Genomic DNA, 22,704 nt, shown 5'->3' on the forward strand with positions numbered 1-22,704 from the left:
AACATGCAAGATACTCTGGTTATTAGTTAACAGAATAAGAGGATTGTAGCTATAGATGTTGATATCTCAGATGATCAGTATGGAGATTCTAACTCTGATTCTTCATGGAGACACAATCCATATAGTGACAATGAGGATGAATTAGTTCTTAATAGGGTCTCAAATGATGATAGTGAGGAAAGTGATACTAATTTTTCTGATTTTGAAGACAATGAAATGGAAATTGTGGTGCCTGATTCTGAAAGTGAGGAAGGGGATAATTCTAGGAAACAGTTATAAGATCAAAGATGTGGATTTACAATCCTAAACATGACATTGAATTTGAGAAGGGTGAATTATTCACCAATGTGGATGCATTCAGAGCTGTCTTAAAAGATTATGTTATTCAAAAAGGTTTTCCACTTCTGAGATTGAAAAATGAGAGATCGAGAGTGACTGCTATATGCAATGCTAAGGGATGTCAGTGGAGAATACATGCATCACCAATGGCTGATAATATAACTTTTCAGATTAAAAGTTACCAACCACAGCACACTTGTGTAATGGATAAACACTGTGCTGAAGCCACTTGTGATTGGATGGCCAAGAAGCTGGTTGGTGTCATGAGAGATCATCCTATTATGACCAGTAAAGGTGTAGAGGCAAAGTTGAGAAAGTATGGTGTGAAGCCAAGTAAAATGCAGATTTTCAGAGCTAAGAACAAAGCACTTAATGAAATAGAAGGCACACATGCTGAATCTTATTCTAAACTCCCCTCATATGCTGAACTGTTAAGGAACAATAATCCCAATAGTATTTATAAAATACATTATGATAGGCCAAATCTATTAATTGAGCCTAAATTTCTGAGAATATTCATTAGCTTTAAAGCTCAAAAGCCGGGATTTCTAGAAGGTTGTAGACCTTTTGTGGGATTTGATGGATGTTTCTTGAATGGTCCATTTGGAGGTGTGCCTCTTACAGCAGTTGCTTTGGATGCAAACAACAGCATTTGCTGTAACTGAATGCGAGAACAAGGATACTTGGAGGTGGTTCTTCTACTACTTTCAAGAGTTCTTTGGACCATTAGACAACAACATCCCTTTAACTTTCATGAGTGATAGGCAGGAGGGACTGAATCTTGCTTATGAGGAGATATTTCCTGATGCAACTGGTAGGCATTGTTGTAGGCATATATGTAGCAATTTCAAGTCTCAGTTTCCAGGAATATTACTTAGAAGTTTCTTTTGGAAGACAGCAAAAAGTTATGATGTTGTTGACTATAATAAAGCAATGGCAAGTATTAAAGATATTAACATTGCTGCTTGGAGATATCTGGACAAAATTCCAAGAAGTTCCTGGTGTAGGCATGTCTTCTCATCTGAACTTAAGTGTGATCATGTAACAAATAATTTCACTGAATCCTTTAATAATTGGGTTGGTGATCTTAGAGGAAAGCCTATATTGACATTAGTTGATGGTTTGAGGAGAAAGTTCATGAAAAAGTTGCATAAGAGGTACCAAAAATGTTGCACTTTGACTGCTAATATCACTCCCAAGATTGCTGAGAAACTCACACAGATTAGCCAAGCATCAAGAAAATGTGAGATACATATGGCTAGTGAAGATACATTCGAGATTGGTGATGTTGATAGAAGCTACATAGTTAATCTCAGCAAAAGAATCTGTGATTGTGGTGCTTTTCAAATATCTGGAATTCCATGTAAACATGCGGCATTGGAAATTATTTACAGGAGGAAAAAATTGAAACATTACTGTGAAGCCTGGTTCACAAGGGACATGTATTTGAAGGCATACTCTGAAATGATTCATCCTATTCCTGATGTGAAAAGGTGGCCTGCGATGCCTAATTTACTCCCAAAAACTGTGTTGTCACCTCCTTTGCGAAGAGCTCCTGGTAGACCAAGAGTAAATCGAAGAAGGGAAGCTGATGAGAGAGCTTCCTCTTCACAACCAAAAAGGAGCAGCACTCTCAAGTGTGGCCATTGTGGAGCTTTTGATCATAATAAGAGGACCTGCAAAGGACAACCTGTGCACAGAACGACTGCAAACAAAACCATAGCTGAACTGGTAGTTTCTCATTTTATCACTGAACTGCATCATCTTACATTGATTTTTGTTATGTGCTACTCATTTGAAGTTGTTATCACAGATGACAAATAGGAGAGGTAGACCAGGCAGAGGAATGGCCAGCACAGGCTTATCAGGAGCTGTACTTTGGGTATTCTACTGCCAGTTTTATGTTTCATTCCTTATCTATTACAATTATATATGTGAAAAGGTTTCCAGGGACTCACAAGTACTTTCATTTCACAGGATTATGCAGAAGGAGCAGTACCTATAGTTCACTCCAGTCAAGGGAGCAATCCTAGTCCTACTGGTCATAATGGAGGTGTTAACGTGCAGAATAATTGTCAAACTACTGCGGCAGGCTCTAACAGAAAGGTAATAACTTGTATATTATAGCTTGTGTAAAAGAATAACAAGTTCTGTGATCTAATTTTTGCTTATTTGAACTTGACTTTCATCCTATTATGTTTATAGAGAGGAAGACCTGCTTCAAACAATCCTTCTACTTCAACAGTCAGAGGTACTGGTAGGACCAAAAGTACTAGAATATACTCCAATCCTCAGGTTCCAGTTCATTCGACTTCTGACATAGCTGAAAATGCTACACTTGTCAACATGAATGCACCACCAAATGTGAACTCTAATAGCATTAGCAGTACTAGCACTTTCAGTAACTGGTTTTGAGTTGCCAATTCAGACTAGTTAGCATGTAATGATTAGTTTAGTTTCTTTTGAATTTGGTGCTGCTATTTGGAAATGTACTAGAAGTTAGGACTGCTGAAATATTTTGTTAATGGGAGCTCACACTCTTTCACACTATTAGTGGTGCAATTCTCACCATCTATTCTAGAAACTATCCTGGTAGATGGTGTTTTGTAATTCTGGATTGCATTGATGAAAATGTTATATGTTCTGTTGGCCAGAAAAGTTGCATTTTAACATGTGTAATGTAACTATTGCTATTGTTCAGTTGCTATTGATCAAATTAGCATACTGGTGCTATTCCCTTTCACATACAATGACTGTAAACTACTGCATACATGGATTTTACATTAGTTTATGTAGCATTCTAACTGACATAGCTGGATAACTTTCATTTGGCTTTCACCACCAAAGGCATACTACAACTGCTATATTGTTGCAGCAGATTTACATGAATTCAGGAGCTGATTGATTTTACTATTTGAATGAAAATATATATAGCTAACAGTAGCATATTAGTAATGAGCAGCACGTTTCCTAAGACACTTTGAGCTGGAAATTGTCTTTGCAGTTCCACATTAGGTTCAGATTGCCTTTCTGAAATGCCAAGCACTCTAGCTCTGCTAATATCCCTTTCCCTGTTTGTGTTTTGGTTACTTCTTCTGCTATTAACTTCTTCTTCTCCTCCTCCATCATACCATTTGAAATAACTGCATTTTGAGCAGCAGAAATATAATTTGTCTGGATTCTTTTCGCTCTCTGATATCTTCACTGTGGCCTTGCAATTGCAGTAGCAATATCTATTCTTAATACTGAAAGTTGTTGGTGAATTCCAGAATTCTGTTGGTTGGCTTGAAGAGGCCATGAATCTGCTAAACGTTTTCAGCTTAGCCTTCTGTGAATGCTCCTCATAGTCTTTTGGCTCTTGAGGATAAAATGTGCTTTCCAAATTTGCATGAAAAAATTTGCCTTAAAGAGGCCACGGAATCTGCTATTGAGGATGTTTATATGCACAATCTTTTCCAAATTTTTGGCCGTTGGAAGATTGCATCAGACCGTTGCCTATTCCTGTGCATTATACCGTTGCCTACTGAAGAGTGCTTGGTGTAATAGAAGAACTTTTCCTAAATTACATTTATACCCCTTCAACTTTGATAATCATGTCTACCTTGTTATTAACTACCAATCTTGTACTAATATAGTTCCATTGAGGGCATTCATGGAATATCATTATCAACTCTGTCATGACAGGAATATTGGATTGCTAATTGGACTGAATTGTTACCAAAATGTGAAAAGTAAGGGAGTTAGGTGTAATTTTTAAAATCTGGAGGGGTCTCAATGCAAGTGTCAGAAACCTCGGGGGAGGTTTGTGAAATTATCCCTTTAATATATACACAAGCCACATGGGAGAAACATTTATCGCCAGTCAACAGGGTATAACTGTACTTTGCTCACAAACCACAACATTATATGCATAGAAATGCCGTTAAACAAAAAGTAGACGGTCCCAGATTGTATGATTCCTCGCCCATGGGCAGAGAAAATCATCCAGATCGAAATTTCTCTTGCACGTTGAAGTTCCAATTTGGTTCCGGAGTTCAGCTCAATCCAATTTGGTTCCGGAGTTCCGCTTAATATATTACTTTTTAGTGTTTTACGATATTCAGGTTTTAAATTCTTCAGCTGACTCCTTAGACCGCACAAATCATGATGACTTCTCCTCCTCCTCCTCCTCCTCTGTCTAGATGCAATGCCCTTGAGCTTTCCACCGTCACCAAAAGAGGAAAGGTTAGGAATCTATCCATCTATCTGCTGTTAAAAGTTGTTCTCCTTAGCAAAAGAGGAAAGGTTAGAAGCATGTAAAATATATATAAATTGAGCACCGAATGTGTTTTTTTCCTATTCCCCTGGTTCTTTGGTAGGGGTATTTCTGATAAATTTTGAGAAATCCGTATTCATCCAGGGTAGATTTGTTATCTTTGTTTGGTTGTTAGAAGTTTTAGTCATCGAGTATAACTAGCCCCTACACTCCATCTCTTGATTGTTTTTGAATCATCTGGATTACGATCACCGGCAATTTATACAACCTTCCATTGATCTCTTCTTCCATATTTGCTCTTTATATTTACTGTGTTTTTATTTTTTGGTAATGCGATATATCTTTTGTCATTATTTGTTCTATTTGCTATTCAAAAGGCCACCAAAATTTTTTTTTTAAAAATCCGACTGAAAATAAAAAATTTTCCGACTAAAGGCTTAGTTAAGCATTCAAAGTTAGCATTCTGAAGATAGCTTAATTGTTTTAGGATGGCTGGATTGAAGTTAGGAACTTTCTCGTCTCAGAATGAAAAACTCGGGCTGAAGTAGAGGCGTTAGCATTAGCTTATCATGTTTTTGTTTGAAATAGGGCAGAAGCGTTCTGTTTGTTGCAGTCTGAATATCAAGTAAAGTTTTGATTTTTACTCATCTGAATTTGCTGTTGTATGATTTTCATGTGAAGAAACACGGTTTGGTGGCATACGGGATGGATAGATTGCCGGATGAGATCCTGATTGTCATTCTGTCCTGTTTGAATCTCAAGGAAGCAGTGAGGACCAGCATCATTTCACGCAGGTGGAGATATTTATGGCGGTTTACTTCTTGCAGTCTCGAACTTCTTAACCAATGGAATGGAAACCCGGGTACCTGGGTAGAACCAACTGTTTTTCTAAGCTGGGTGGATCAAGTTGTCAAATTGCATCAGGGGCCATCTGTAGATAAGTTTATTGTACACTGCCATGGAATAACTGATGAGAGTCCTAACCGTATTTGTGATTGGATTCGTTTTGCAATGGAAAAGGAAGTAAAGGTTTTTGAATTGGGCATATCATGTCATGATTTTCCTGACCTCAACAAGTTTTTGTCGATTTCAAGGGAAGTGAAGCCTAGCATGGATCGAATTGGTCTCACCTCGTTGACATCCTTGAGACTGGTCCATGTGAACATCAAGGATGAGATGATTGAGTATCTTTTATCCAGTTGTCGACATCTTGAACATCTCTGTATAAAGTTTGATAATTATATGAAGAAACTGAATGTTCTTAGTCCATCTTTAAAGTCCTTGAGTATAGTCTATTGCAGAAAATTGAAAAGTTTGACAATTTCTGCTGCAAATCTCCTGTCTTTTGTGTACGGGGAAGCATCTATAACACCTGTATTGAAACTTCAACTTCAGAATGTTCCTCTCCTATCAGAGCTTCAGTTGAGGGGACCGCATTGTGGATCATTTTTATTTCAGCATTCGGAGCATTCAAAATACAGTCAGCAGTTGCAGAGGCTTGTCTTGAATGTGCCCATGCTGGTTAGGAAATGACTAGCCTTTTCCATTGTTTACTTATCTTATCTATTGCTGCTCATGATAATTGTTGTTAACTGTTCAATGTAAAACATCTTACTAGGACGTTGTTTCTGCACCGAGGTATGATCATTCTTTATTTGGACTTCCTCAATTGCGATGTCTCAAACAGCTGGATTTGATCCTTCATGCAAGGGCTGGTGAAAGCTTTCTCTTCTTTGTCTTGTTGACAACGGCATGCCCTTTCTTGTCTAGTTTGGGTGTCATGGTTAGTATTTCATTTGCAGCTTGAATCATCTCAAACATATGAGCTCTAGCTAAGATCATTTGTTCTTTCAATTTTCACATCCAGTTCTTAAACTTCTTTGCGCTTGTTTTGTAGTTATTAATTAATTTTTTGTCAGGGCAAATTAAAATTTTTAGTGGACAGGTTTCTGTTGTGTGTATGCAAAGCATGTGTTCTGTTCTTTTTTTCATTTGCTCTTATTGAAGAGAATTACTTCTCTTGGGGTGCAACAGTTGACACAAAATTTCGTACAATTATTGAGCTAAATTAGTTGATGTGATTGTTTTACATTTGTGCGCGTGTGCGTGTGCGTGTGGAATAACTAGAGGAGGGAAAGTAAAGTTCTTAGTTTTAATTAAATGCTAACACTTTCCTGCCAACCTAAAGTTGAAGGAAAAAAAGATGAACCTCAGGCAAGGGTAACGTTATTTATTGTTTTTGTAAATGCCAAACAATAGGCGTGAATATTTAAGCCATCATCTGCATAACCCCTTGGTTGGAATGTATAGGTAATGGCGTCCCTTGTAATAGTTAAAAAATTGTTATGGCCTTTGGGTTCCCAAAGCCTGACCTTGTATCAAAAAGTATTATTTGATGGGATTTATCAAAATACCAAATAGGATATGTTTACCTAACTGTTTTGCCATCTCAATGTTATTACCCAGCCTGAATTTTTTTGCAGCTTTACCTCACATACATAGGCCGGTTGTAGGGAAACTTATCTGTCTTACCACTGTTATTCTTTTAGTTGCATGTGATTTTGTACATACTTTTAAGTTGAACAGATAGTGTGAAAACTTTCCAGAACAAATGCTGAAAACATAGAGTAAGTAATTGTTTATTACAGCAGGCAATATTCTCTTGGAGATTAAAGAGAATAGCTAAGATAAGAGCTGTTTGCTTTCTCGTAGATTGGACTCTTGTTTGATGGGTGTTTGGTGGGCTATCTGTTATAGCATGGTTTCGTTTTTCTTTCTGGATAGGTTTGAGGGGCTTTGCACATATTATTCTACCTACTAGTTGCAAGTTTGCTGCCCCTACATTGTCAAGAAATGTTCAATCTTTTGAGACTATCATGTGCAGTAGTCCAAATGTCTAAAACATTTTTCTGCTTTCCGCCTGAATTGACAGAAACCTGTGAATGAGTTAAGCGGATATCTTTGAACTCGATCAATAATCCTCCAATGCTTGTTTTACAGGCTCCACTAGTTCTGTTAGATATTTTGAGCTGTGATAATGCCCCCAAGGGATCTCAGTTGCAACTTTAGAATTTGACTCCAGTATGAGCTGTTGTGTACCATACTGTTTGGAGTAAGTTTGATGCCCAAAAGAGTGGCTATCAAACTGTTGGAAGTTCTTACTTTCTCTAGATAACCTAGTTATTGATTTGAGTGACGCCTTTTACTGTAACTATAGCTAGTATGATTAATGGGGATAATCTTTGTGATTGCTGTAATTATTACCAATGTGGCTTTACATTTTTTATGTAGTTACAGATTCCAATGATGCTTAGATTTTTTGCCGCATTAGTCATATAGAGAATTGTAACCTTAAGATGACATGTATAGGAAGTTTTTTGGTCTAGGATTTCTTTTGGCTACAGTCAGTATCCAGTTTTATGCTGCTTGCTGGTGGAGATTTCATTTAATTATGACTTATTTTTGTCCATGAAACTAGTATATAGAATTCGAAATGCAGCATAAGTCTCTTGTTGACTGAAATTTGTTTAGCAATCATTTGGCATTTGCTTGATGCTTGCAAAGCATACTTGTCCCTCTTCTTCCAAATATAACAAAAGGTGGTGATAAATGTCAGATGTACCAAGGAGTTAGAGTTGGTGGTTCTGTTTATCTTTCTGATAGATTATAAACAATCCATGACTTGCCAATGTAAAATATGGTCTTGTCAGACGTAACTTCCAATTACGTTTAGCGCGAGCACAAAGTATAAAACAGATAATAAAATGATCACCTTCCTTCCTGGTTTTGCGTTTGTTATTTACTTTATTTCATTCTTATTGTTTATCTTCTCTGGTCTACTAAATGGTTCCTTGTTTGTGGCAGATGTTCTATGACTGGCTGGCTTCCAAAGAGGTACCAGAATTTGTAACATGCGCATCTTGGGGATAAAAACTACCGGAGGCAGCCTATATTAATCTCCAATTACAATTCCTTTTTTGATCAAGTCATGCTTCCTAATTATCGTTTCCCTTCTCTCAGGCGATTGCCACTGGTCTTCGTCGCTACAATCGTGCAAAGGCAGATCTTACTGCTCATGGCCATCCATGTCTTAAAGTGATCAAGTTGATTAATTTTGCTGGTTACAGGAGCGATTTTAGGTTTGCATTGGCATTACTGCAAATTGCTAAGTCACTCGAGAAGATAATTATCAAGCCTGGCCCTGGATTTCTTGGAGCTGAGAGGATTGCAACAGTAAGAGAACGGGCAAAACAGCTCGAAGCAAACTTACCACAAGGAGCTGAACTGCTGATAGTTTCAGATCTGCAAATAGGTTCAGGTCTGCGAGGACTATGAGTAGCAAACTTATAGTCGGTTGTAATTTATACGATTGCAAAAGTAGTCACTAAAATTTGGACCAGTAACCAGGAATTTCTTTTTATCATGAGAAGGGTTTGGTTTCGAAATCTTTTTCTCACACTTCTTCCTGTGCTCTTCATCAGTGCATCCAAAATCATACATCATACATCATGATGACAAGGCATGCACATGCGGACCCTGCTCCTGTTCTTTCTGGGTACACCCCAGAGAATTGTGGTCATTATTTTTCTGCACCTGCCCTGAAGAAATCGGTCTCCATCACCATTCGTAATTTTTTTTTACTTTTTATTTTTTGGAATTCATCACCATCAGTTTCTGTTTTTTTTTTTTGGTTCCCCCTCTTTTTAAAGCTACCATCACCATCAGTTAGAAACGAGGAATTATCCACCTTTGTTTAATTGCTGATCGAGTCTGGCTTTGACAAAGAGAAAATAAAGAAAAACACTTGCAGCGACAAGCACTATTCCTTTATGGAAGCAATGCAATATCATTATTCATTAGGGAACGAATGATTATTTGAGCATACCTTGCTTGATCATTGAAGCAGGCAAAATTAATTAGCTTTCTTTTACCTTTCTTTTTTATTTGAGCAAATTGCGCGAAATGTCACTAATCTATTGCAATATGCTGCTTTTGGGCAGTAAACTTTTTTATTAGTCAAAAAATGCTACTGAACTAGTAAATTTATATTGTTTAGATCACTCGGTTTATTTATGCTGTTAGGAGAAACGGCATAAATAGAATCTCCCGAGTCAACTCATAGCCTACAACCCAATTCGAAAACATGTTGGTCCCCAATTCAAAAACATGTTGGTCTTGAGTCAACTCATAGCCTACAACCCAATTCGAAAACATGTTGGTCCCCAATTCGAAAACATGTTGGTCTTGAAAGCCATCGATGCTTCCAAATCTGAATAGAATCTTCCAAGCCAATTCATAGCCTACAAGGCTACAACCCAATTCAAGAACCTTCTTTCCTTCAATGAGCTGCTGATCTTGTCTGCTCCAACATTTGGCTAAAGCTTAGTGCGCTCTAGAATAATTTGCTTGAACTTCTTTATTCTTGAAGTCCTCTCTGTTCTGTTATTTTGTGGTATTTTCTTCAAAACCAAATGTAGTTCTCTGATTCCTTTATTCAATCCTTTTTCCTTTTCTTCTCTTCAAAATAGAAATGGTTCCCTTACTAGTTCTTTATACGTCAGTAAACAGCCAATTATTGTGCACTTAAACTTTGATGCAAAACTAGCTGTGGCTTTTGCAACATTTTGAAATGCATCTATCATCGGAGTTTGCTTTCACAAAACTAGAAAAGATGGTTTTGTCCAATTTCAACTGTTAAATCTAATGAAACTTCCCAGAAGACGACATAAATTTGATGCTATTCTAGTTAGGTCAGTTAGGTGGTTTAATGCCTCGAATGCACGAAAGAGCCGTTTGAGGTGTTCACTTCTGTCGATTCATCCATTTTCCAGTGCAATTCAAAGTGCAAGGAGATCACTGAGCATATTTTAACCACAAGGAGTAGTATCACTTTTACGTAAAAAGCGTAGGGGTTTACTAGATTTTACCCTTTTCTGTACAGTTGTTCTTGTCTTATAAATGACAAGCTATGGAAAATGATGCGTGTCAAATCATAATTTGCGTGCATAATCTAAAATCCATCAAGCTTTGTATGCATATCCTAAAATCCACTAAATTCACAGTTACTAATTAATCAGTATGCTATTCCTAAAATCCACAGTAACTAATCAGTGTGCTATTATTACTTCGCCCGTTAACATGATGTGTAAATGAAATTTTTTGATGATTGCCTCCCCTGATTCAATTAGTTTGATTCCCTGATCCAATCACTCTACATCCTAACAATTTTCTTCTCATTGTCGTCTACTGTAGCCAATTTGATTCACAAGAGTTAACCTCACACCATGGTTCAATTCGACAAATACTTGCTCTCTGATTGACTATAGCAACTATCACACTCGTCAACCAAGCGAGTTTGGTCTAGTAGTGGTTCAGTTCATTTCAAATTCTTCCTTGGCCCATCTAGGCCTACCTACTACCCTTTAGTATAAGGTAAGAATAGGAATAGAATAGAAAAACTCAAACAGGTTTAAACATGAAACTTAACCCTGTACTCTATCAATCCAGGATTACATAAACATTAGGATGGAAGTTACTTTTGAGTGGATGGTAATTATTTTTTTCCACCATGAGGTTCGACCATAGTTATTAAACCCAACCCGGGAAGGAACCCGGCGAAGGGGGTGGGTCAACGGGTTACTGGTTCGACCGGTGGGTGAGTGGTTGAACCGGTGGGTCACTAAATATATTTAAATATTATATTTCATAATTTTTTATATAAGATATATGATATAAATTGTAATAAATAATGCCATAGTAAAAGCTCATTTAATTTAATTTACTATAAAATAATTAATTCATATAAGAATCAATTAAATATAAAGTTATTTAGTAATACACCAAACTTCAAGTGTAAAATTTTATCTATATTTAGTGTAATAATGTAGCTTATTTATGAATTTTAAGTGTAAAAAATTATTAAATTAATATTTATCTTTGAAATGAATTATGTAATGTGTTATTTTTGAAATTCATTTTATAAATTATAGAGTTTGGAGGGTACTAATTTTTATTAAAAGATTTCAAATAAATTTATTTTAGAGAAAGAAAGATAGAATTGAAAAAACATATATATATTATAATAAAGACCTTTTATTAACAAATTTCGGAGTAGTCTAGTGGTAAGCATGCATTATTGATTGGTGAAGGTTCAAGGTTCGAGCTTTGACAAAGGCAATAAAATTTTTTCACCAAAAACGGGCCGGGAACGGTCCGTGGACAAACCCGGCCGGGTTTCCCGGTTAGCCCGGTCCGATCGCGGGCCGTTGACTAGTCAACGGTTCCGTAGCCCAAACGATCTAATTTAAGACTCGGCCCGGCCCAATGGCCGGTTCATCGGTTTGACCGGTTCGACCGCCGGGCCGGGCCGGTTTTAATAACAATGGGTTCGACAAAGTGACAACTAAGGGTGCAAACAAGTCGAGTCGAATTGAATTTTGATTTAATCGAGCTAAGTTTCAACTTAATTTTAGGAGACTCGACTCGAGCTCGATGAGTTCAAAATCTCAAGTTTGAGCTTAAAAAATAAAAAAATAATTATTTTAATTTTTTAAAAAATAAAAAATATATTTATTTTATTTTTTAAAATAAATGAAATAATAATTTTTCTTAACAAATAATAAAATATTAGAAATATATATATATAATTTTATTATTTTAATAAAAATAATATATATAATCGATTTTTAAATTCGAATTCAAACTTGAGTTCAACTTGTTTATCTCGAACTTGATATTAGTGGAGTTCGACTCGAGTTCATACTCGAGCCGCTCGCGATCGGTTCATGAACGATTCGATTTGTTTACAACCCTAGTGACAATACTTTATTCGAATTAGATATCATAGATAGGTATTTTAATAAGCGACATAAACAATTACAATGGCATGCGATTCCGTTCATGTTAATATTCAATTTACTCCCATTGTTGCTGGTGTCAAGTGTACTAGCTAGGCTCTGTTTGGCGCACTTATTTTTTGGGTGCTCTTTAAAGACAAATTTTATTTACAACTTCATCTACACGAACCCTCTAAAAATATCCACAAATTTTTTTTAAAAAAACTCCGACACAAACCATACACTAATAAAACACCCACTGACCAAACCATTCTTGATTCTATCACCACTACTACCTTCTACCACCATCACCACTTTCCTACCAATCACTGTTATCATCTCCTTTCTCCTCTTCCTCTCAATTCTTCCTTACCGTTACCCTTTCCTTCCTCCTCATCTTTTTCTCATCCCCTCTCTCTTCAACTTTGCTTCCTACCTTTCTTGTGACCCCCACCATCCCCCCTGCAAAATTGGGACAAGATCCAATAAGGGATGGGGGAAGGGGTCACGGAAAAGACGGGAGAGAATGAGGGAGAAGGGAAAGGGAAAAGGAGGAACGAGAGAAGGAAAAAAATAGGAAAAAGGAAGGGGCTGACGGTTGTGGACAATAAGTAAGAGGAGTCTAGGGTGCTGGGGGAGGTTGATGAGAAAGTAGGGGGAGGGGTGGCTGTGTGAGTATGGCAAAGGTGGTAATGGTGGAGGTGGTGGCCAGCGGTGAAAAGGGGTAGCAATAATGGAAAGAAGGAGAGAAAGGAAAGGGATTGGTGGCGGGGAAAGGGTGGGGGAGGCTGTTGGTCAGTGTGCTAGCCCGCGTGAGTGGCGCAATGAGGGTGGCAGAATTTTTGTACCGTCCTTCAAATACACAAAAAAGTTTTATAAAGATTGGATATTAAATTACAATAAAATTTTAAACAAACTCCCGAAATACATCTCATCCGGATTCTGGACCCTAAATTTCCGTGCAACTGAACTTCTTAGCATTACTATTGTTGTTGTTCCAGTGAGACTGGGAAACCAAGTCACAAAACGTAATTAACTTGACAATTGTTTTTCATTAGGATTAATTATCCTGTGCGACTTGTGAGGGATGGTGTCCAAATCCAATTAGCAGAAGTAATGAAATGACAAAAGTGCCCTTTAAAAAATTATATTTACCTCCCTTAAGATTTATTCAAATTATAAAAAGACGCTATAATTTGACTAAAAAGCAATTTATCCCTTTGAATAGCCAACTATTCATAAAAAATTTCCTAATGTGATCCAAAAAAGAATGAAACCCAAATTAAAAGAAAACAGTTGCTAACTACTAAGAAATAAAAAAATAAAATAATAAAATTGATAAATCCTCTCTCTCTTCTTCCTATGACTTGTTTCAAAAACTACCACGTTCTTTGAACTTTTTTTTTTTCCATAAAACAAGTATCTATAACATTGAAATACACAATTTGGTACAAGAATGTATAACTTACCTATACTTTTATGATCTTTTATGCATAATATATTAACATTTTATTTTTTTTTCATATAAGTGTCTTTGTTGAATTTTTAATTCTGATTTCCAAAAGGGGGCCTATCCACGAAATTAAAAATTCAAAGATTAGAGGTGAATTTAGAATCAATATTTTTTTTAATAAAAAAGGAGTTTAACTATTTGCACACTAAGATAGGAAAAAGTTTTCTAAAATAGCAAATAGTATAACAGTTATGACTAAAGAAACTACATCTTTGATCGAAACATCAGTACTATAGTTGGTGATGCCATATGATTAAAGTTTTGATTACACTAAACAGTAACCTACAGAGAAAATGAAAGAATGGTTGGAAAAAGGATTAGTAACTAATGTGTTTTTTGAGAATTACATGAACAATTTGGTTGCAATTGACTAGTAAAAAGTACTTAATTAATTAAAAAAAGGGAAAATGCCAGTTTTCATCCCTAAACTTTGGGGTAAGGACACATTTCGTCCCTCAACTTTTGGGCTCAACACATTTGATGTCTGAATTAATAATTTTTGACCAATGTTATCCTTAAACGGCTATTTTGCCAATTTTTAAACGGACCGTTATGTATTCTTTTTTTCTTTGTCTGAACAAAAACAAAATCAGGTAAGTATCCAGCTGTCTCCACTTTCCCTTGTACGAAACCAACCTGAACTTCATTTGCTCTCTTCTAACCCTTTTCTTTCACTTCGGCAACAACCAAATCGCATTCCTCCAAGACTATAAATGTTCATAGTAGATGCCTTGCATGGATCTTTTATTTTGATGTAGATTATGGACTGAAGTTGACAGTAGGAATTGTCCTTTTTTGATGCTGTTATCTTATTTTGGTGGTGGTCACCTTTTTGTTTATGGTGGTGGTCACCTTTTTGTTTATGGTGGTGATCCTTTCTCTCGTTTAAGGATCAGATATTGCCATTTTTACTTTTTCATCAGCTGAAAAAACAATGGGAAAATGTTGAGAGTATATTTTGAGTATTTGCTCACTTTAATTATGTGTTTGGAGTATTTTGAATATTTTGAGGATCAGATATTGCCATTTTTGTCATGTTTGGTTTTGCGTATATATTGATATAAATTAATGGTCTATAACTTAATTACACATTTTCTTAATAGTAATTTTTCTCCCTTTTGAGATATGAGATTCATGTTTTCTTGCTTTCTCTTGTTCAAGGGCTTTTAATCAAGAGCCCTTGATTTAGTGATGACAAATTCTACAGGTCAAATGTATTGAACTTGAGAAACTAAGTAATATAATATGGAAGAAAAGAAAAACTCTAGTACCCCAAGTAAATGACAAAACGTTAACTCATTACATATAGTGGTTAAGTTTAAGACTAAATGTACATAATGATACACAGATAATAAATAACCTTCACATTCTAGTGTCATAATTATTGGCTGTTGAAACCAACAACATTCACTCTTGAGCTTGGATGCTTTTCTTTGGCTTTATCTCTTCGCACACACACACACAAGGAACAAGCAGTCCTACAGGATCATCTTCATCTGGTCGTGCCATCATTCTGCTCAGGATTATCTTCGTCAAGAAATCTACAAAAAAACTACAAAAGCCTCATCATAATCATCTCATTCTGTTTTATCATCCTTGTTTCTCTGATCATAAGCACCATAATCTTATTACATCCAATGCTAGTTCTACTGCTGCTAATCCAATCAAAAACAGTACAAAAACCAAAATGAACAGATTTAGCAGCTCCAATTCAATAACTCACTCCAAGCTTAGCACTAACTTTCGCTCCATTGCATGTCCAGTCTTTTTCATAATAATAGACATAATCAGCAGCATAGCCAATAGTATGATGATGCCAATCAATATTTTTTCTCTTCTACGGCTTTTTGCAATTGTTTCTTCCATCCGATTCACCCTTCTTAACAAACCCGGTATAATCATCCTTCCTCTTGTACAAATTGGTTCATCATGCCATTCAAAATATTTACACCTATCAGGTCTCTACAAATATAAACCCATTCAGAAACATCAGCAAAGCACAATTAATTTGGGCCAAAAGAGTAATAAAAATAAAAAAATAAAAATTTTCTTACAGGCCATCTTGAACAACCATAGAACCGTCTCCCAGGATTATCATCCCGCCATGATGTTGCCATTTTTACCCGCAATCCACAGCCACAAAGTCGGGTGTTGCTGTTTGATGCTGATGATGATGAAGACTCAAGACTTCTCGATCTCATTTTATGGAAATGCAGCCACAACGTTGGCTGTTGCCTTATGCTAGTTTCTTCTCGATTTGGAAGAGGGGGTTTACTCTCGGAGAAATTTGCAAACAAAGCTTAGTCTTGGAGGAATGCGATTTGGTTGTTGTCGAAGTGAAAGAAAAGGGTTAGAAGAGAGCAAATGAAGTTCAGGTTGGTTTCGTACAAGGGAAAGTGGAGACAGCTGGATACTTACCTGATTTTGTTTTTGTTCAGACAAAGAAAAAAAGAATGCATAACGGTCCGTTTAAAAATTGGCAAAATAGCCGTTTAAGGATAACATTGGTCAAAAATTATTAATTCAGACATCAAATGTGTTGAGCCCAAAAGTTGAGGGACGAAATGTGTCCTTACCCCAAAGTTTAGGGATGAAAACTGGCATTTTCCCATTAAAAAAATGTTGGCTATTTAGAGCAATGTACCGATTTATGTATGCTACAGGGTTAGTTTTAATATGTACACAAACCACATGGGAGAAACATTTATCGCCAGTCAAAAGGGTATAACTGTACTTTGGTCACAAACCACAACATTATATGCATAGAAATCCCGTTAAACAAAAAGTAGACGGTCCCAGATTGTATGATTCCTCGCCCATGGGCAGAGAAAATCATCCAGATCGAAATTTCTCTTGCACGTTGAAGTTCCAATTTGGTTCCGGAGTTCAGCTCAATCCAATTTGGTTCCGGAGTTCTGCTTAATATATTACTTTTTAGTGTTTCACGATATTCAGGTTTTAAATTCTTCAGCTGACTCCTTAGACCGCACAAATCATGATGACTTCTCCTCCTCCTCCTCTGTCTAGATGCAATGCCCTTGAGCTTTCCACCGTCACCAAAAGAGGAAAGGTTTGGAATCTATCCGTCTATCTGCTGTTAAAAGTTGTTCTCCTAAGCCTGTTAGAAGCATGTAAAATATATATAAATTGAGCACCGAATGTGTTTTTTTCCTATTCCCCTGGTTCTTTGGTAGGGGTATTTCTGATAAATTTTGAGAAATCCGTGTTCACCCAAGATAGATTTGTTATCTTTGTTTCGTTGTTAGAAGTTTTAGTCATCGAGTATAACTAGCCCCTACACTCCATCTCTTGATTATTTTTGAATCATCTGGATTACGATCACCGGCAATTTATACAACCTTCCATTGATCTCTTCTTCCATATTTGCTCTTTATATTTACTGTTTTTTTTATTTTTTGGTAATGCGATATATGTTTTTTCATTATTTGTTCTATTTGCTATTCAAAAGGCCACCAAATTTTATTTTTTTTTAAATCCGACTGAAAATGAAAAATTTTCCGACTAAAGGCTTAGTTAAGCATTCAAAATTAGCATTCTGAAGATAGCTTAATTGTTTTACGATGGCTGGATTGAAGTTAGGAACTTTCTCGTCTCAGAATGAAAAACTCGGGCTGAAGTAGAGGCCTTAGCATTAGCTTATCATGTTTTTGTTTGAAATAGGGCAGAAGCGTTCTGTTTGTTGCAGTCTGAATATCAAGTAAAGTTTTGATTTTTACTCATCTGAATTTGCTGTTGTATGATTTTCATGTGAAGAAACATGGTTTGGTGGCATACGGGATGGATAGATTGCCGGATGAGATCCTGATTGTCATTCTGTCCTGTTTGAATCTCAAGGAAGCAGTGAGGACCAGCATCATTTCACGCAGGTGGAGATATTTATGGCGGTTTACTTCTTGCAGTCTCGAATTTCTTAACCAATGGGATGGAAACCCGGGTACCTGGGTAGAACCAACTGTTTTTCTAAGCTGGGTGGATCAAGTTGTCAAATTGCATCAGGGGCCATCTGTAGATAAGTTTATTGTACACTGCCAAGGAATAACTGATGAGAGTCCTAACCGTATTTGTGATTGGATTCGTTTTGCAATGGAAAAGGAAGTAAAGGTTTTTGAATTGGACATATCATGTCATGATTTTCCTGACCTCAACAAGTTTTTGTCGATTTCAAGGGAAGTGAAGCCTAGTGTGGATCGAATTGGTCTCACCTCGTTGACATCCTTGAGACTGGTCGATGTGAACGTCAAGGATGAGATGATTGAGTATCTTTTATCCAGTTGTCGACATCTTGAACATCTCTGTATAAAGTTTGATAATTATATGAAGAAACTGAATGTTCTTAGTTCATCTTTAAAGTCCTTGAGTATATTCTATTGCACAAAATTGAAAAGTTTGACAATTTCTGCTGCAAATCTTCTGTCTTTTGTGTACGGGGAAGCATCTATGTCACCTGTATTGAAACTTCAACTTCAGAATGTTCCTCTCCTATCAGAGCTTCAGTTGAAGGGACCGCATTGTGGATCATTTTTATTTGAGCCTTCGGAGCATTCAAAATACAGTCATCAGTTGCAGAGGCTTGTCTTGAATGTGCCCATGCTGGTTAGGAAATGACTAGCCTTTTCCATTGTTTACTTATCTTGTCTATTGCTGCTCATGATAATTGTTGTTAACTGTTCAATGTAAAACATCTTACTAGGACGTTGTTTCTGCACCGAGGCATGATCATTCTTTATTTGGACTTCCTCAATTGCAATGTCTCAAACAGCTGGATTTGATCCTTCATGCAAGGGCTGGTGAAAGCTTTCTCTTCTTTGTCTTGTTGACAACAGCATGCCCTTTCTTGTCTAGTTTGGGTGTCATGGTTAGTATTTCATTTGCAGCTTGAATCATCTCAAACATATGAGCTCTAGCTAAGATCATTTGTTCTTTCAATTGTCACATCCGCTTCTTAAACTTCTTTGCGCTTGTTTTGTAGTTATTAATTAATTTTTCGTCAGGGCAAATTAAAATTTTTAGTGGACAGGTTTCTGTTGTGTGTATGCAAAGCGTGTGTTCTTTTTTTCATTTTCTCTTATTGAAGAGAATTACTTCTCTCGAGGTGCAACAGTTGACACAAAATTTGGTACAATTATTGAGCTAAATTAGTTGATGTGATTGTTTTACATTTGTGCGCGCGTGCGTGTGGAACAACAAGAGGAGGAAAAGTAAAGTTCTTAGTTTTAATTTAATGCTAACACTTTCCTGCCAACCTAAAGTTGAAGGAAAAAAAGGACGAACCTCAGGCAAGGGTAACGTAATTTATTGTTTTTATAAATGCCAAACAATAGGCGTGAATATTTAAGCCATCATCTGCATAACCCCTTGGTTGGAATATATAGGTAATGGCGTCCCTTGTAATAGTTAAAAATTGTTATGGCCTTTGGGTTCCCAAAGCCTGACCTAGTATCGAAAAGTATTATTTGATGGGATTTATCAAAATACCAAATAGGATATGTTTACCTAACTGTTTTGCCATCTCAATGTTATTACCCAGCCTGAATTTTTTTGGAGCTTTATCTCACATACATAGGCCGGTTGTAGGGAAACTGATCTGTCTTACCACTGTTATTCTTTTAGTTGCATGTGATTTTGTACATACTTTTAAGTTGAACAGATAGTGTGAAAAACTTTCCAGAACAAATGCTGAAAACATGGAGAAAGTAATTGTTTATTACAGCAGGCAATATTCTCTTGGAGATTAAAGAGAATAGCTAAGATAAGAGCTGTTTGCTTTCTTGTAGATTGGACTCTTGTTTGATGGGTGTTTGGTGGGCTATCTGTTATAGCATGGTTTCGTTTTTCTTTCTGGATAGGTTTGAGGGGCTTTGCACATATTATTCTACCTACTAGTTGCAAGTTTGCCTTTCACATGTTGCCCCTACAATGTCAAGAAATGTTCAATCTTTTGAGACTATCATGTGCAGTAGTCCAAATGTCTAAAACATATTTCTCCTTTCCACCTGAATTGACAGAAACCTGTGAATGAGTTAAGCAGATATCTTTGAACTCGATCAATAATCCCCCAATGCTTGTTTTACTGGCTCCACTAGTTCTATTAGATATTTTGAGCTGTGATAATGCCCCTAAGGGATCTCAGTTGCAACTTTAGAATTTGACTCCAGTATGAGCTGTTGCGTATCATACTGATTGGAGTAAGTTTGATGCCCAAAAGGGGGGCTATCAAACTGTTGGAAGTTCTTACTTTCTCTAGATAACCGAGTTATTGATTTGAGTGACGCTTTTTACTGTAACTATAGCTAGTATGATTGATGGGAATAATCTTTGTGATTGCTGTAACTATTACCAAGGTGGCTTTACATTTTTTATGTAGTTACGGATTCAGACGAGGCTTAGATTTTTTGCCGCATTAGTCATATAGAGCATTGTAACTTTAAGATGACATGCATAGGAAGTTTTTTGGTCTAGGATTTCTTTTGGCTACAGTCAGTATCCAGTTTTATGCTACTTGCAGGTGGAGATTTCATTTAATTATGACTTATTTTTGTCCATGAAACTAGTATATAGAATTCGAAATGCAGCATAAGTCTCTTGTTGCCAGAAATTTGTTTAGCAATCATTTGGCATTTGCTTGATGCTTGCAAAGCATACTTGTCCCTCGTCTACCAAATATAGCAAAAGGTGGTGATAAATGTCAGATGTACCAAGGAGTTAGAGTTGGTGGTTCTGTTTATCTTTCTGATAGATTATAAACAATCCATGACTTGCCAATGTAAAATATGGTCTTGTCAGACGTAACTTCCAATTACGTTTAGCGCGAGCACAAAGTATAAAACAGATAATAAAATGATCACCTTCCTTCCTGGTTTTGCGTTTGTTATTTACTTTATTTCATTCTTATTGTTTATCTTCTCTGGTCTACTAAATGGTTCCTTGTTTGTGGCAGATGTTCTATGACTCGCTGGCTTCTAAAGAGGTACCAGAGCTTCCACCATGTGCATCCTGGGGATAAAAACTACCAGAAGCAGCCTATATTACTCTCCAATTACAATTCCTTTTTTGATCAAGTCATGCTTCCTAATTATCGTTTCCCTTCTCTCAGGCGATTGCCACTGGTCTTCGTCGCTACAATCGTGCAAAGGCAGATCTTACTGCTCATGGCCATCCATGTCTTAAAGTGATCAAGTTGATTAATTTTGCTGGTTACAGGAGCGATTTTAGGTTTGCATTGGCATTACTGCAAATTGCTAAGTCACTCGAGAAGATAATTATCAAGTCTGGCCCTGGATTTCTTGGAGCTGAGAGGATTACAACAGTAAGAGAACGGGCAAAACAGCTCGAAGCAAACTTACCACGAGGAGCTGAACTGCTGATAGTTTCAGATCTGCAAATAGGTTCAGATCTGCGAACTTACCACGAGGAGCTGAACTGCTGATAGTTTCAGATCTGCAAATAGGTTCAGATCTGCGAACACTATGAGTCGCAAATTTATAGTCGGTTGTAATTTATACGATTGAGAAAGTAGTCACTAAAATTTGGACCAGTAACCAGGAATTTCTTTTTATCATGAGAAGGGTTTGGTTTCGAAATCTTTTTCTCACACTTCTTCCTGTGCTCTTCATCAGTGCATCCAAAATCATACATCATGATGAAAAAGTATGCACATGCGAACCCTGCTCCTGTTCTTTTTGGGTACACCCCAGAGAATTGTGGTCATTATTTTTCTGCACCAGCCCTGAAGAAATCGGTCTCTATCACCATTCGTAATTTTTTTTTACTTTTTATATTTTGGAATTCATCACCATCAGTTTCTGCTTTTTTTGTTCCCCCTCTTTTTAAAGCTACCATCACCATCAGTTAGAAACGAGGAATTATCCACCTTTGTTTAATTGCTGATCGAGTCTGGCTTTGACAAAGAGAAAATAAAGAAAAACACTTGCAGCGACAAGCACTAATCCTTTATGGAAGCAATGCAATATCATTATTCATTAGGAAACGAATGATTATTTGAGCATACCTTGCTTGATCATTGAAGCAGGCAAAATTAATTAGCTTTCTTTTACCTTTCTTTTTTATTTGAGCAAATTGCGCGAAATGTGACTAATCTATTGCAATATGCCGCTTTTGGTCACTAAACTTTTTTATTAGTCAAAAAATGCTACTGAACTAGTAAATTTATACCGTTTAGATCACTCCGTTTATTTATGCTGTTAGGAGAGACGGCATAAATAGAATCTTCCGAATCAACTCATAGTCTACAACCCAATTCGAAAACATGTTGGTCTTGAAAGCCATCGATCCTTTCAAATCTGAATAGAATCTCCCAAGCCAACTCATAGCCTACAACCCAATTCAAGAACCTTCTTTCCTTCAATGAGCTGCTGATCTTGTCTGCTCCAACATTTGGCCAAAGCTTAGTGCGCTCTAGAATAATTTGCTTGAACTTCTTTATTCTTGAAGTCCTTATCCCTAATTAATTAATTAATGGACGACAAAATAGAATCTCTGTTCTGTGATTTTGTGGTATTTTCTTCAAAACCAAATGTAGTTCTCTGATTCCTTTATTTAATCCTTTTTCCTTTTGTTCTCTTCAAAATAGAAATGGTTCCCTTGCTAGTTCTTTATACGTCAGTAAACAGTCAATTATTGTGCACTTACACTTTGATGCAAAACTAGCCGTGGCTTTTGCAACATTTTGAAATGGATCTATCATCGGAGTTTGCTTTCACAAAACTAGAAAAGATGGTTTT

General features: G+C 36.6%; 3 protein-coding genes and 1 long non-coding RNA gene across 6 annotated transcripts; 3 read left to right on the forward strand and 1 right to left on the reverse strand.

Moving 5' to 3' along the window:
* The first annotated feature begins 287 nt into the window (after positions 1-287).
* Positions 288-1,004, forward strand: LOC113724178 (uncharacterized). The gene has a single exon (XM_072076861.1). It carries the CDS (start codon positions 288-290, stop codon positions 1,002-1,004), a length of 717 nt encoding a protein of 238 aa, XP_071932962.1.
* Positions 1,005-4,196: 3,192 nt separating this feature from the next.
* LOC113727083 (F-box/LRR-repeat protein At3g59190-like) lies at positions 4,197-9,039 on the forward strand. Of its 3 annotated transcripts, none has more exons than XM_027251061.2 (5): positions 4,197-4,563; positions 5,276-6,115; positions 6,213-6,377; positions 8,459-8,488; positions 8,615-9,039. In XM_027251061.2, the coding sequence occupies exons 1-5, from the start codon at positions 4,483-4,485 to the stop codon at positions 8,927-8,929; spliced, it is 1,431 nt and encodes a 476-aa protein (XP_027106862.1). In that variant the 5' UTR covers positions 4,197-4,482; the 3' UTR covers positions 8,930-9,039. The 3 variants fall into 3 exon arrangements, with proteins under 3 accessions (XP_027106862.1, XP_071931678.1, XP_071931679.1); XM_072075577.1 differs by having other exon boundaries at positions 4,218-4,623; XM_072075578.1 differs by lacking the exon at positions 4,197-4,563 and adding an exon at positions 4,668-5,219.
* A 6,149-nt stretch (positions 9,040-15,188) lies between these two features.
* On the reverse strand, positions 15,189-16,361 carry LOC140035887 (uncharacterized). The gene is made up of 2 exons (XR_011839792.1): positions 15,997-16,361; positions 15,189-15,904 (listed from the first exon to the last, which is right to left on the reverse strand). It is a non-coding gene; the product is annotated as an uncharacterized lncRNA (long non-coding RNA).
* Positions 16,362-16,729: 368 nt separating this feature from the next.
* On the forward strand, positions 16,730-21,543 carry LOC140004273 (F-box/LRR-repeat protein At3g59200-like). Its single transcript, XM_072075579.1, has 5 exons — positions 16,730-17,012; positions 17,717-18,556; positions 18,654-18,818; positions 20,901-20,930; positions 21,057-21,543. The coding sequence occupies exons 1-5, from the start codon at positions 16,938-16,940 to the stop codon at positions 21,387-21,389; spliced, it is 1,443 nt and encodes a 480-aa protein (XP_071931680.1). The 5' UTR covers positions 16,730-16,937; the 3' UTR covers positions 21,390-21,543.
* The last annotated feature ends 1,161 nt before the right edge of the window (positions 21,544-22,704 follow it).

This window comes from Coffea arabica, chromosome 2c, assembly GCF_036785885.1.
Source record: "Coffea arabica cultivar ET-39 chromosome 2c, Coffea Arabica ET-39 HiFi, whole genome shotgun sequence".
Taxonomy (NCBI): Eukaryota; Viridiplantae; Streptophyta; class Magnoliopsida; order Gentianales; family Rubiaceae; genus Coffea; species Coffea arabica.

What these genes read in the sequence shown, in the direction of transcription:
- LOC113724178 (XM_072076861.1), top strand. Translation starts at nt 288, where the DNA reads ATGTGGATTTACAATCCTAAACATGACATTGAATTTGAGAAGGGTGAA.
- LOC140004273 (XM_072075579.1), top strand. Translation starts at nt 16,938, where the DNA reads ATGATGACTTCTCCTCCTCCTCCTCTGTCTAGATGCAATGCCCTTGAG. An exon ending in CCGTCACCAAAAGAGGAAAG is followed by an intron (nt 17,013 to 17,716) that starts GTTTGGAATCTA and finishes TTTCATGTGAAG; the next exon opens with AAACATGGTTTGGTGGCATA. An exon ending in TGTCTAGTTTGGGTGTCATG is followed by an intron (nt 18,819 to 20,900) that starts GTTAGTATTTCA and finishes TGTTTGTGGCAG; the next exon opens with ATGTTCTATGACTCGCTGGC.
- LOC113727083 (XM_072075577.1), top strand. Translation starts at nt 4,483, where the DNA reads ATGATGACTTCTCCTCCTCCTCCTCCTCCTCTGTCTAGATGCAATGCC. An exon ending in TCCTTAGCAAAAGAGGAAAG is followed by an intron (nt 4,624 to 5,275) that starts GTTAGAAGCATG and finishes TTTCATGTGAAG; the next exon opens with AAACACGGTTTGGTGGCATA. An exon ending in TCTTGAATGTGCCCATGCTG is followed by an intron (nt 6,116 to 6,212) that starts GTTAGGAAATGA and finishes ACATCTTACTAG; the next exon opens with GACGTTGTTTCTGCACCGAG.